This window comes from Narcine bancroftii, chromosome 12, assembly GCF_036971445.1.
Source record: "Narcine bancroftii isolate sNarBan1 chromosome 12, sNarBan1.hap1, whole genome shotgun sequence".
Classification (NCBI taxonomy): Eukaryota; Metazoa; Chordata; class Chondrichthyes; order Torpediniformes; family Narcinidae; genus Narcine; species Narcine bancroftii.
Window position 1 is genome coordinate 100,569,828 of NC_091480.1, and position 15,748 is coordinate 100,585,575.

A 15,748-nucleotide genomic window follows, 5' to 3' on the forward strand; every position below is an offset into this window, starting at 1 on the left:
TGGTTATAAAATGAATGTTTGCCCTGTGACGCTGCCACAAACTCTGAATTTCATGACTTGTTCATGACAATAAATCCTGATTCTGATCTGTAATTTCTTATTTTGTTTCAATCCAAATTTTAAAATGTATAATGTTAACTTCACTCAAGATCAAGTTCATGATCATATGCATCAAGATACAGAGATAAAAGTCGTCTTGTGAGCAGACCAGTTAAAACATTGTACATAGCACAATAAGACAGTTGGAGGGAGAGAGAAATCAGTTGGTACAGAGCAACGGTGACATAATTTTATCATTTTGGGTTTCATTCAGGAATCTGATAACAGTGGGAAAGAAAATGTTCTTCAATCTAGTAGTGTGTGATCATTCCCTGGGAGTTAGAGATGAAGTGGATGAAGTACAAGGAGATGCGAATGATGGCCTCAGCCACATTCACAGCACTCTGCAGTTTCTTGCTGTCATGGTACAGTTCCCGTACCATGCAGTGATGCCCCTGCTAGGATGCTTTCAATGGTGTGTCTGTGAAAGTTATTAAGAGATGCAGACAACATGCCAAATTTCCTCAGGCTTTGGAGGAAGTAAAGGTGCTGGTGACATTCTGGTGAATCCTTTTCATACCCTCTCTAGAGTGGATCCAGACAACAGGATTACAGTACGAGGAGACATTCAAGGTGCTGGGGACAGTATTCAAGTGTTTAGAGGAATGAGAGATGTCAAAATTCTCATTCTCAAAGATCTCTCATTCCTCCAGTTCATGTTCAATTTCAACTTCAACGTAAAATATTACAGCGCTGTACAGGCCCTTCAGCCCACAATATGTTGACCTATTCAACTGTATTCCATGACAATCTCATTTCTCCCTACCTCCACTAAGGCTACAACCCTCTATGCTGTGCATCAGAAGAGTCCATGATTCAGTCAGTTGCTTGCCCAGCATGTGGACAAGCTGTTCTTAAAATATTTTTATATTTGGAACATGGTGTGGGTGGCTTCAATTAAATTAGTCAAATCAGGTTCATAAGGAGGGAGTATATTTGAAATTGAAGTTTTATTTTTAAAAAGAACTAGCATTTATTCATGACCAACTTGCTGCCTGTATGTAAAATTAACTCCTTTCTTCCACGCAGTTATATCAGGCAGGATTTTACCATTTTAGTTTCTCAAAAGATTAAATTTCCATCTGCACATAAAGGAGCAAAGTTACACTACCTTAAGGACAAAGAAATTATAAGTTACACAATGACCCCATGCAACATCAGTAATTTCACCATTATAGGTACTGTGGAGCTAAACTATTAATCAGAAGAAAAAAAGAGGGCCAAGTATCAAGATACAATAATATTCAGGGGCAGTTTGTCCACACGCTGGGCAAGCAACTGGCTGCAACATGGTTTTCCAATACCAGCATCTGCAAATCCCTCCAATTTGTACAGGAATTTTGTTTTGACTTCATTATTAAATACAATAATTACAAGATAACTCATACAAACTTACATACAGGGCAAAAGAATATTGCCACAATTACTAATCCTACTCCAATTTCATAAATTTATGAAGTTACAGAAATACAAAGAGAAAATAGAAGATAAAAATAACTGGATAAGATTGAGGGAGTGGGGTAAGGGGCTAATTAACACTGGCTTGGACCTAGCTTAGACTTTCAACAGTAGAAACTGACCCTCAAGACCAAATATTAACAGAAAGGAATTGGGGATGATTTTACTCCTATGAGAAATACTTGGATATTTTGCTGGGTTGCAAATCTTCCACCCCCTAGTATAGCTCATGTTGGATGACTCTTAAGGCTTTGGATCACAAGGTAAATGAACAGAAGTAGGCCATTTTGTCCATCAAGTCTGCTTTGCAACTCCACCCTGGGCTGAACTGTTCTCACATCAACTTCCAAATTTTGGCCTTTTCCCCATATTCCTTGATACCCTGACTAATTAGATACCTATCAATCTCCTCCCTAAACTCCCCCAATGATCGGGCCTCCACAACTGTATGTGGCAACAAATTCCACAAATCCTCGACCCTCTGGCGAAAGCAATTTCTCCTTATCTGTTTTAAATGGGTACCTTCTAATTCTAAGACTCCCCTATTGTCCTGGATTCACCCACCAAGGGAAACATCTTATTCACATCTACTCTGTCCAATCCTTTCAGCGTTTATGCTTCAATGAGATCCCGTCTCATTCTTCCCTACTCCAATGAATACAGTCCAAGAGCCGACAAATGTTCTTTATATGTTAGCCCTTGCATTCCAGGAATCATCCTGGTAAATCCTCTCTGTACTTTCTCCAACATCATTACATCCCTTCTAAAAGAGTACTTTTGTGCTCATTTTTAATTTATTCAAGGCATGTGGAATTTGCAGGCTGAACCAGCATTTAATTTCCTATCCCAGTTGTCCTTGAGCTGGTGGGCTACTTTCTTGAACCTCCACAATCCTTTTTGAGTTCTCAATATTATTTGGTAGGGAGTTCCAGAACATCGATTCAGTGGTGAAAGAACATTGAGATATTTGGGAGTTAGGATGGTGTGTGGCTTGGAGGGCTATTCTTTTCGATTATAATCCCCAGGATATTCAGTTATGGAAATGCCTTTGAACATTTGGGGGTGAGAGCTGAAGGTTCTTTTGTCAGACACCAACATTGCTTAGCACTTGTGCAGGATTAATGTAATTATCAGCCCAGACGCAGATGTTGCCCAGGTGGAGAATCATCAGACTATATGGCAGAATTGCGAATCACATATACACCACTACGCCAACAACTCATTTGAGAGTAATTGCTTCCTGTCCCCCCCGTTTTTATTTACAACATTGTAGAAACCGATTCCGGCCCTTGAAACCCGTGCCCTGCAATTTCACCCAATTAACCTGCAACCCTGTATATTGTGGAGAGTGGGAGGAAAGCGGAGCACCTAGGAAAACCCCGAGCAAGTCATGAGGAGAATCCACAAACTCCTTACAGACAGTGCCAGATTTGAATGGCTTCACACTAATCGCTATGCTAACCATGCCGTGCAACGCAAGACAAATTGCTGCTAGACACCTGTATACACACACTATTCGCTTCACTGTTCTTGCTTCATGTTTATGCTTCCTTCCCAATAATCATAATTTAGTATGAATAATAAATTCACATTGACCACAATGACTAATATTTTAGACATCCTCTTTCCAGTGCCACTCTGCTCCAGATAGCAAATGTGCCCTGGAACAATTTTCATGCCAATACTGAATATGTTACCTGTTGATGACTCCATTGACAGGCCGAGAGTGACCACAGGCTTTTGTTGGGGCAGATTCCGTTGGCGCAGAAGGCATCACATTTTCTACAGGATTAACTGGGGTAATCACCTGGAAAACAAACATATGCATCCATATTTGCTGCACCACTTCCACATAACATAGCACTTTTTGGAATTCATTAAGCTGTTATAGAAATTCACAAATTACATTCATTAATTTCAACTCTGAAGAATTCTGTTCTTCTCAAGCATGGATTGTTGCTTCTACAAAAATGGCTTTGTTACGGTTGTACAGCATGAAACAGGCTCTTCAGGCAGCTTGCCCATACCAAACAAAATGCTCCATCCACACAAATCCCATCTGCCTGCAATTTGACCCATATGCCTCCAAATCCATTCTATATACCTGTCCAATTTTTTTCTTAAATGTTGCAGTAGTCCCAGACCCAACCACCTTCGTAGCCCATTCCATACTCCCACCACCCTCTGGGTTTTAAAAAAAATTACCTCAGGTTCCTGTTAAACCTCTTCCCCTCCTCACTTTAAACCCATGTCCTCTGGTTACTGATTTCCCCAACTATGGCAAAACACTGATGCTTTCACCCGATCTGTTCCTCTGATCATTTTGTATCAGATCACCCATCATCCACCGCTCCAAGGAACAAAACCCGAGCCTGATCAACTTCTCTTTATAGCTCGTGCACTCTGCCACCCTTACAAATACTTTATTCCAAATCGAGCAAACCTTTTGCAACAAGATTATTTATTTCCACTTCTACAACAAACAGGATCAGCACAAGTCCCTCAGGCTTCATTTACTCTTTAATTAGATCACGGGGCATCTGTGTCTCAATCCCATCAGCCTGCAAACTTAAATAGGCTGCCCAACAATGCCTCTGAACAATCCTGAAAGAGTCTTCTCTTCCTCTTTTACTTTACATAATTATATTGTACCTTTTACATTAATTATTTTGAGGGTGGGGGGTTTGGGGGATATATACGTCATATATGTACTTTGTGGGGGGGCCGGTAGTCATGCTGGGGAGCTGGCTGATGGAGGACCTCAGTTTTCTTCAGGCTGACTTCCAGGCCAAACATTTTGGCAGTTTCCACAAAACAGGACGTCAAGCGCTGAAGAGCTGGTTCTGAATGGCCAACTAAAGAGGCATCGTCTGCAAAGAGTAGTTCACGGACAAGTTGCTCTTGTGTCTTGGTGTGAGCTTGCAGGCGCCTCAGATTGAAGAGACTGCCATCTGTGCGGTTCCGGATGTACACAGCGTCTTCATTGTTGAGGTCTTTCCTGGCTTGTTTCAGCATCATGCTGAAGAAGATTGAAAAGAGGGTTGGTGCGAGAACGCAGCCTTGCTTCACGCCATCGGGCACACAAAACTCAAAACGGTCAACCAGTTTACCTATCTCGGCTGCACCATTTCATCGGATGCAAGGATTGACAATGAGATAGACAACAGTCTCGCCAAGGCAAATAGCACCTTTGGAAGACTACACAAAAGAGTCTGGAAAAACAACCAACTGAAAAACCTCACAAAGATAAGCGTATACAGAGCCATTGTCATACCCACACTCCTGTTCGGCTCCGAATCATGGGTCCTCTGCCGGCATCACCGACGGCTCCTAGAACGCTTCCGCCAGCGTCGTCTCCACTCCATCCTCAACATTCATTGGAGCGACTTCATCCCTAACATCGAAGTACTCGAGATGGCAGAGGCCGACAGCATCGAATCCACGCTGCTGAAGATCCAACTGCGCTGGGTAGGTCACGTCTCCAGAATGGAGGACCATCGCCTTCCCAAGATCATGTTCTATGGCGAGCTCTCCACTGGCCACCGTGACAGAGGTGCACCAAAGAAGAGGTACAAGGACTGCCTAAAGAAATCTCTTAGTGCCTGCCCCATTGACCACCGCCAGTGGGCTGATCTCGCCTCAAACCATGCATCATGGCGCCTCACAGTTCGGCGGGCAGCAAACTCCTTTGAAGAAGACCGCAGAGCCCTCCTCACTGACAAAAGACAAAGGAGGAAAAACACCCAACCCCAACCCACCAATTTTCCCTTGCAACCGCTGCAACCGTGTCTGCCTGTCCCGCATCGGACTTGTCAGCCGCAAACGAGCCTGCAGCTGACGTGGACATTACCCCTCCATAAATCTTCGTCCGCGAAGCAAAGCCAAAGAAGAAGAATGTACTTTGTAGTTTTGTTTTCTTTATTAATCTTTGACTAGTACATGTATAGAAAATTTTTAAATAAAATATTCAAAAAAAGGAGTGCTGCCGAAGATCTAAGGCACCGATCGTCTCGCAGGCAGCTGCTTTCTTTAACTTTTACTGCTCACTTAACCCCATCACCCAACCCTTTCCATTTCCCTGACCTCCTCTCTCACTGTGCACATGCCCCCCAGTGACTATTGCACAAACCTCTTCGAACTCACCTTCTCTGTAAGTTTGGGGAGAGATAACATGAGCAAATGGATTATAGTTTACAAGAAGGATCTCGGTTTCCAACAGTTTTGTCATCAGTTACCACATGCTGTTTAACCTTAAGGATGCTTCAATACAAGGTGACCTTTACATTTTCAGTGTTGTGCTTCATAAATGACTGACATCAACATTCACAAAAGTTTCACTGATGCAAACTGCTGAATATTTAGCTACGATGCAAGAAATAAAATATACAAAACGTGTTGGGAGAAACTCAGCTGGGCTTCATGTTTGTGATTTGCACTCGACCCTGGCATCTGCAGACTTTCTTCTTTCAAGACAAACCTCTGTGCCTCATCACAGCACAGAGATGAAGAGTTAACCTGAAAGCAGCTGAGATCCATTGACCAATGATGCTCTTCCCATTTTAAGCTCAACAAGATTAATCCTGAAAAGTTGGATTTGTTTTCCACAGGTTAAAATTAAGGGAAGTACAATAAGGGACAGCACACAATTTTCTTACAAGTCTAGCAACTGGCAAGAAAGAGTAAACACATAATCGTCAAACAATGGACTAGAGTAAAGCTGAGATATGCGCTGTTCAATTTTTGAGAAATCCTGTTTGTCCAGCATCCGGCTCACCAATGAAAACTCACAGGGTTTACTCGCAAACTTCTAGCAGTGGTCCCGTTTATTCATGTGTATAGGACGACCCAGGTATACAACAACCACCCCCAGATTTTCCATCTAAAACATAGATTTTGACCCCCACCCCCCCCGCCCCCGTCTGGCATTCACCATTGACCAATGGAGTGATGCTGTCACAATATTTTAATAATGCTAATTTTAATTAATATATTTAAATGTGCTCACATTTTAATATGCTAATTTTATCAGCAGATAAACCACCATCGGCTCCTATAACCGTTGAAAGCCTGTACATAGCCAATGGCAGTTGGACTGGGTGGATGGACCCGTGGGGGTGCACTGAGACTTCTTTGCAAAACGGGCAATTCCCCTCAATGCACGCGCGTTCTTTCCGCTATCGCCATTTGCAGGGATGCGAGTCGTCAGGTTGTCAGAGCAAGGAAGGTGCACCAAGAGCCCAACCGGGACCCCCGTGCGGAGGTGAGTCAGCCTGTCAGCACGTGGAACGTGCGCCGAGGGCCTGGCTGGGACACCAGTGTGGAGGTGAGCCGGGTTGTCAGCACGGGGAACGTGCGCTGAGGGCCTGGCCAGGACATCTGTGTGGAGGTGAGTCGGCCTGTCAGCATGTGGAACGTGCGCTGAGGGCCTGGCCGGGACGTCTGTGTGGACGTGAGTTGGCTTGTCAGTACATGGAATGTGTGCCGAGGGCCTAGCTGGGACAATTATGTGGAGGTGAACCAGGTTGTCAGCGTGAGGAAGGCACGCCAAGGGCCTGACCAGGACACTTACGTTAGAGCCAGCGGGATGGGGATATGATACAGAGGGGGAGGAGGAAGATGGCAGTGGTGTGGAGACTTTGCTGCCAAGGTTCAGATTTTAGATCCGGCGTATAAGTCGTCCCGATTTTGAAGCAAGATGTTTAATTTTATAGGATCATCGTACACGCTGGCATATGTGTACACGGTAACATTTTAGAAAAATGAATTAGAAGTATGTTCGAGTATTAATAGAAATGACATGTAATCATCTAAAAAATCTGCCGGTCCTGCACCACTCAAGTCCTGAGCACGCCAGATTTACAGCAGAAACAAAAACTGCAACAACTCAGCACTTCAAACGGCGTCAGTGGGAGAAAAGGAACGGCAAATATTTCCGATTCAAACCCAAGACTGGGTCTTGACAAAAGGTTCAAACCCAAAACACTGACCATGAATTTTCTCTCAATGATGTTGCTCAACCCATTCAGTTCCTGCAGTAATGGTCTTGTTCCAGCATCTGCAATCTTTCATCCATTGTGAGAGTAACTGGAGCAGATAATAGTTTGCAGGTACAAAGGTACATTCTATTTAGAGTCAAAGTTCTATAGTTCAGCAACAGGCCACTGAGCCCAATGTGTTCATGTTGACCATTGCCAACCTGAGTTTGTATTTAGTCCATATCCTCTGAACTTCTCATATTCATGCACTTGTTGAAATGTTGTAATTATAGTATTCCCACCTCCTCTGGTAACTCATTTCAAATACCTACCACACTGTGTGGGAAGAAGGTGCCCCTCAGGACCCCTTTAAATCTTTCCCTTCTCTCATTAAATCTCTGCCCACTAACTTCAGACTCCACTATTTTGGGGAAAAGACTCTGTTAATTTATCTTATCATCATTTTGTTAACTTCAATACAAGGATGCCCCTCAACCTCCTGTGCCCAGGAAAAACCCCCAGCCTATCCTAACAATCGTTCCAGTCCCAGTGACATCCTTGTGAATCTTTCAGCATCTTTCCAGCTAAATAACATCCATCTTTAGCTAAGCAACCAGACTCCATACATTGAAGTGTGGTCTCATCAATGTCTCGTCCAGTTATAACACATCCCAACTCCTGAACTTGAAGCTCTGAATGATGAAAGCAAGCGTGGCAAATCCCTTCTTCGCCACCCTGCCTGTCGGTGTCACCATTTTCAAGGAACTATATGTACTTTTGCTCCATGGTGTCCATATTACAACACTTTCCAATACCCTTTCATTTACTGTGCAAGTCCTACCTGCAATTGTTGAAGTTCTTACCAATATTCACATACAGCTTTTATTCTAATGGTAGCTTGCTTCAAACATCTTGGGACTTGTCCAAAAAGTGGACATCGCTCAGCACACTGCTGGGAGATCTGGAGTAATAGCAACATTACGGTGGTCAAATCCTACCTGTTTACCAACAATTCTGGGTAATGAAGAATGTTCATTCGATGTCATCTCAAGAGCGCTTACAGTCGCATTAGCTTTCAATTCACCTAGAGATGGACAATCTGCTCGATCTGGGCAGCAGTCTTCCAAGTGTGGAACATCAGCAAGCACAACCAAACCCTGTAAGAAATACATCAATTCAATGTTACTTGATCAAGATCACAAACAAAGAGAAAAATTAAAAATTAAGGAGATCAAACATAGATTTGAATGGAAAATTGTGCATCATGAACTGGATTTAATTTTTTTAGGTTATAAATAGGATCGTTGAGGACATAGCAGTTAATGTTATTTATATTGATTTTAGTAAAGTATTTGATAAGATCCCACATAGAATTTGATAAGGAAGGTTAGGGATTGGAGATAGGAATCATGGGATAGAACATGGGATAGGAGGCCAGCTGGTCAATAAGATAAAATCTTAGCTCAGTGACAGGAGAGTGGTTGTAGAGAGCAGTTATTCTGAATGGAGGACCTTGACCAGTGGAGTGCCTCAGGATTCGGTGCTAGGAACTTGCTTTTTTTGAACATGCATCAATGATTTGAACAAGGATGTTTGTGACAAGGCAAGTTTTGCCTTGTAAATGTGTGCTACGGTAGACATTGAAGGTGACCCAAGTTTGCAGTGGGATCTAAACCCATTGGGAAACTGAACTGAGGAATGACGAGGGCAATTCAATTTGAAGAAGTACGATGTGCTCCACTTTGGAATATATAAGCAGGGCAGGACTTATTCTATTAACACCCGGGCCCCAAAGAGTATTATGGAGCAAAGGGACCTGCAGCACACGTACCCAGCTCATTAAAGATGACAGCGCAGGTATAAAGAGCATTGAATGGAATGTTTGGGAAGCTGTCTTTCTTCAGTCAAGACATTGAATACAAAGTTGGGACATCATGTTGAAGCTGTACAAGTTGGTGATGCCACACTTGGAATATTTTGTGTCGGTTTGGTCTCCTGACTGTAAGAAGGATGTTAGAAAATTGGAAAGAGTACAGAAGAGGATTACAAAGTTGGTGCCTGGAATAGGGTAGTTAGGTTATTGGAAGAGACTGGAAAAGTTAGGCCTGTTTTTCTTTGAGCAAAGGAGGCTGACAGGGGATCTTACTGAGCTCTAAAAATCATGAGGGGCATTGGTAAAGTGAATAGTGAGTCTGTTTCCAGGAGAATACAGGATGAAAGGCATATCTATAAGGAGAGTGGTGGAATTTAGAAGGGACACACAGGAAACGTTCTTCACTCAGAGGGTGGTGGGCATATGGAATGAACTGCCAGACAAAGCGGTGGAGGCAGGGACATGGAGCATTGCAGAACAGTAGAGATACTTCGGCCCACAATGTGCGCCTACTCATCAATCTAAACCTTAACCTATCTCACACCTAGGAGTGGTCAGTGGCAGGTCACGGCAAGTGAGGTCTGGAGCTGTGGTCGAGTGGAGTATCTGCACATACAGGCAAGGGTGATCCATAGAATTTGATGAGGGAAGCAAAGTGCGCAGCTGCCATTGCAGTGTGGGTACCTGAGATCCTTGTGGGGCTAAACTCGGAACCCTTGAAACGGAGCTGGAACCACGTGAATCAAGCTGGCTGAGAAAACACACAGCCAGGAAGAACACGTGGCCTCTCACAGAACTCTCTTTAAACACAGAAGGAGAACTATTTCAGGGCAGGCTTCCCTCAAATAGACTTCACAATGGAATAGCCTTTACCCCATACCAATGGATATAACTGTGCACTTTTCCATCATCTTACTGTACATCCCTACTGCACTTTTGCACAAAGTATGAACATATGCTGGTCCACTTGCAAATCAACCTCTATTATTGCATTGGTTTAATGCATGTGGCAATTTGAAACCCCTCCCAAGTGCTTCCCACTGACGCATCATGCATTTGCCCAATTACATTTGGGAAGAGGTCGACTGCAACCCATTGCCCCATGTGGCCATCCACATAAAGCAAACTTCCCGTTCAAACACTCGCTTCTGTGCAGTTACATTCCAACCCATTTTCACAAAATCACTTTTCCTCGATGAAATCAGCCAAATAGACTGATGTCAGATTCAATTTTTTTGTTTGCTGCTTTTGGCCCTTCTCCAAACAAAACATTTTTTTTTTAAACTGCATATACAGTATATTTTCAGGTGTTTAGGTTAGCTTGAGCCAGTTATACTTAAAAATACAGGGATTGTCCTCCTGCAAAATTTCAGCAAACCCGCTGAAAGGATATTTAACAGGAGAGGCTCGGGCAGAAAACGGCAGCATAGCCTGGGAAGACAAGCAGGGAAAGAGCGGCAGCATGGCTCAGGCGGGTGAACGGGGAGAGAGTGGGGATACAGCGTGACTTGGGCGGGTGAACGGGAGAGACCTGCAATGCCATTCATGTGGGCGAGCAGGGAAAGAGCGGCACAGTGGCGGGGAGACACAAAATCCATTAAGTGTCTGGTCCAAAGGATTTCAGATAAAAGATTAAGTACCTGTACAACTATTTTCCAATTAATCCACAGCAAAAATGCACCACATCAATCCAGTCCTTCCTTACAGAGCAAGACAGTTTTACATCTGATAAAATGCTCAACATGTAAATGCAGACACATTTGTGGACTATGGAAGTTAAAACGATGGCTGAAAGACTGCACACATGTAACTGGCTTACTGCTGCACTAACCTTATTGGCACGAATTTGCCTGTAAACCTCTGTCTGTTGGCGGATGCGGTATTCTAAATCTGATACATGAGCCTGTAGCCAATTCCAGCGGCTTATAATAGCAGCCCGTTCGATTGCCCACCGCCATTCTGAGCACTGCCGCCTGCAAGTGAAAAACAAATGTTCATGTCCAAACACCATATCAGAAACAAGGCAACAAGAACTCAGAAAAACACAAACCTTACAGATACAAATTGTAACACATTAAAATATCCCAAAGCACGAGACTAGGATGTCAACATAAAGATGACATTAAACAGCCCAATAAGAGGTTAAACTATGTGACCAGACATCTGGTGAAAAGTTAGCTTTTTGGGAATGCCTCAAATGTTGTAAAGTGGATGGATATATGCAATTTCAGCATTTTGAGCCAGACAAAGAACCAAAAGCAACAAGCACCTTTTTTAAATATTTTATTTATAAATTTTAAACCACAATAATAATTACATTTCATTAAATTCAAAAATTATTTCAAAAAGTTATACAGGGGAGAAAAAAAATTCCCCCTCCCCTTCCATCTCCCTTCCTCCCACCCCCAAAAACCCCTAAAAATAGAAAAGAAAGAAAAAGAAAATAAAGAGAGAAGGACTGGAGAATGCCAAGGGAATAGAGCATTTATATCAAAGTCTAATACTGGAGGTTACCAAGTGATGAGGTCTTCAGAGAGTCTATCAAATTTACCAACCCGCATTTTGTAAATATGGGCGCCATATTTTCCAAAATGCATGATATCTATTTCATAAACTACAAGTAACCTTCTCTAATGGTATTCAGCTACAAAGTTCTGCTCGCTATCTTTCCATATCGAAATCTAGATCTGACTTCTATTGCGATACATTTCCTAGCAACTGGTAAAGCAATTTGCACAAATTCAATTGATACATAGATAATTTTAATTTGGGTCTTATAACCTCAATAAGAATAACATTGGATCCTCTGGGAACTTGACCCCTGTAATCCACTCCAAAAAGCAACCGACTCCCAAGCAGAAATATTCAACTTTAGGACACTGCCACGTAGGATGCAAAAAAGTTCCAATCTCACGTCCACACCGTAAACATAAATCTGATATAGCAGGATTCAATCTGTTTAATTTTTGTGGAGTTGAATAACTGATGCAAAACATTTATAATTTTTGTCAAATTATTCTTTTTATTATTAAGTGATCTTTTTCACTTAATTGTCTATTTAAATCTACTTCCCATCTTTATCTTGATTTATGCATCCCTAATTTGGGGGCTTTCCTTTGAAATAAATGATGCATTTCAGAAATAAATTTATTTATTTACTACTAGAAATCAGCAATTCCAATTCACTCTGACTAGGTAACATTAAACTCAGACCTATTTTATCAGCCAAAAAAGTCTTAATTATATAATAACAGAAATAAGTATTATTTGGCACATTAAATTTATTCTTCATTCATTCAAATGTTATAAATCTCCCAGCCTCAAAACAATCCTCTATCCTCTCAATACCCATCCACATCCAAGTCCTCAAAAATTGATTATCTATAGAGAATAGAATGAGTCTGTTTTGACCAAGGGGCATTTTTTGTGAAACTGAGCCCTTCATACTTACTTCATTATCAATATTATTCCATAATTCAATTAAATGTTTCAAAAATTGGTGTTTCCTACCAAAAATTTAGAATTCCATTCATAGATAAAATCTTGAGTTTATTTCTCCTATTTTACTTCTCTATATTAATCCAAACAGGAATTTTTATCTAAACTAAACAATACATTTATAAATCTCAATTAAGCATCTTTATAACAATTCTTAAAAAGGGGGAAGTTACAAGCCCCTCAAATCAAACATCCAAGTAAATTTTTCCAAAGAAACCTTTGCCATTTTTCCTTTCCTAACACTCGCATTTTAAATCCTTAAGATTTTTTTGAGGAATTGAGATGGGGATCGACTGAAAAATATATTGAACTCGAAGGAAAATATTCATCGTAACACTATTTACCCTACCTACTAAAGTAACAGGTAGGGTATTCCACTTGGTCAAATCTTCAACAATTTTAAGGTAACTAGTTTAATTTATATAGATTTTTAAAGTTATTATCAACCCGAATACCTAAATATTTAATATCAGCATTTGGCCACCTAAATTTCGTGACCATTTTACAATTTGTATAATCACCCTTAACTAGGGACACAATTTCGCTTTACTCCCAATTAATTTTATATACAGAAATTTCCCTATATTCTTCCAATCTTACAAGCAATTAAGACAAAGAATTTATAGCAACATAAACCAAGACATCAGCAGCAAATAAATTAATTTTATATTTCTCTTGATTAACCTTTATACTTTTAATCTTAGTATCTTGCCTTATAAGCTCCACTATGGGTTCTATTGTTAAAATAAACAAGGCAGGTGATAAAGGACAACCTTGATGACTCGATCTAGTTAATTGAAAAGTTGAAACGTCCATTAGTCATCATCCTTGCACAAGGATTTTTATATAGGGATTTAACCTAATTTATAAATGTCAACCCAAAGCCAAACTTCTCTAATACTTTATTTTAAAAATCCCATTCTAATCAATCAAAAGCCTTTTCTACATCCTAAGCTATTGCCACACTTTTATCACCTCTTTTTTGAACTAAATTAATTAATCCAATCAACCGTGCAACATAATCAGCAGATTATCATGTTTTGACAAATCCTTTTTGGTCTATTATATGAATTAAATTTGGTAAATATTTAGCTAATCTATTTGCAAACATTTTTGCAACAGTTTTATAATCCATATTCAATAATGATATCAGTCAATCAGACGTCGGATTTAACGGTTTCTTATCTTTCTTTGGTTTAACTGTAATTATTCTAGTTCAAAAAGACTCGCTAAGGAATGATATTCCACCACTTGTTTTAACATCTCCATAAAAGGAGGTATTAAAAGATCCTTAAACTTAATTTTAAAAACTCAGGTGGAAAACCATCCTCCCCAGGTGACCTACCATTTTGCAACGAACTAAGTGCTTCACTGACTTCTCTTGCCGTAAAAGGAGCATCGAAATCTCTTTGATCTCGATATTTCAAACTAGGTATATTTATCTGACATAAAAATTCTTAATTTTAACTTCACCTCCACTAGATACATATTTATATAAATTAGAATAAAAACCTATAAATGAGTCATTAATTTCTTGGGGATTATAAGTAATTATCTTCTGGCTTTTTCTAATAGCTTTAATTATTCTAGAAGTTTGTTCTGTTTTTAACTGCCAGGCTGGAACATTGTGGGCCCTTTCTCCTAATTCATAATACCTCTGTTTAGTTCTCACAATTAATTTTTCTGTTCAATAAGTCTGAATTTCATTATAATAAAGTTTTTTCTTTATTAATTTCTTTTTTCTCATCTGAAATCTTTCTTTTTAAATCCTTCTCCAAGTCCTCTATTTCTGTTTCTAATTGATCAACCTCTTTCACATAATCTTTAATTTTCACCGTAAAACTTACTATCTGACCTCTCAAGTATGCCTTCAATGCGTACCAAACGGAAAATTTATTAACTACTGAAATAGTTTATTTCTAAAAATTCTTGAATTTGTTTTCTTATTATAAAATCAGAAAAATCCCCCCTCTTCATCCTGTAAACTGAGTGCTCCTTCTCAGGAACCAAACATGTCATTAAAAACAGATAAAATAAAATTCTAGCCTTATAATCTACTTTCATAACTGTTCCTTGTAATTGGGTCGATATAAAAAAATAAGTCTATTCTAGAATAAGAATCATGCCAATGTGAATAAAAAGAATAATCCCTTTCTTTAGGATTTAATCTTTGCCAAATGTCTATCAAATTCAACTATTTCATTACACTCAAAGTTATCTTTGATGCTTTAGCTCAAATAACTGATCTTGTCATTTTGTCCAAAACTGGATAAAGACAACAATTAAAATCCCCTCCTTTCAATAATTTTTCATGCGCTTCAGCTAAAAACATAGAAGTATTCTGAATAAATCCTTCATCATCGACATTTGGTGAATAAATATTCATAAGTTCCACGTTTCAGAATAAATTTGGCAAAGGACCAGGACAATTCTCCCCACAGGATCAGAAATCACCCTTTGAATTTGCACAGGTAATGATTTCTAAAAACAAAATTGCCACACCTCTTGCTTTAGAATTATATGTTAAAGCTACCACTTGACCCACCCAATCTCTTTTTAATATCTGATGCTCCTTTTCTGTTAAATGGGTCTCCTGGAGAAAAGCACTATCAACTTTAAATTTCTTCAATTAAGCTAAACCCCTCTTTCTCTTAATTATTAAGCCTATTTATATTAAAACTTACAAAATTTAGTACCCTTTAACCATTAATCTATTTCCCAAAAATTCGAGACTCCCTTTGCCTCTCCTCTTGGGCCTCCCACATTTTAAAACTGTTAACTACACTTGACATGTCCATCCAAACGAAGAAATTAAAGAAAACAAAACTTTAAGAAAAACAAAAAA

The 15,748-nt window shown here is 40.1% G+C and overlaps 1 protein-coding gene across 3 annotated transcripts in view; it reads right to left on the reverse strand.

Annotated features, from left to right (window-relative positions):
- kansl1b (KAT8 regulatory NSL complex subunit 1b) overlaps window positions 1-15,748 on the reverse strand; it is a 155,807-nt gene that overhangs the window by 63,547 nt on the left and 76,512 nt on the right. For all 3 annotated transcript variants that reach the window (XM_069905226.1, XM_069905228.1, XM_069905229.1), the window contains 3 exons: window positions 11,237-11,378; window positions 8,531-8,689; window positions 3,255-3,364 (listed from right to left, as the gene is read on the reverse strand). In XM_069905226.1, the coding sequence (XP_069761327.1) occupies window positions 3,255-3,364; window positions 8,531-8,689; window positions 11,237-11,378 (411 nt within the window). The remainder of the gene's footprint in view (window positions 1-3,254; window positions 3,365-8,530; window positions 8,690-11,236; window positions 11,379-15,748) is intronic.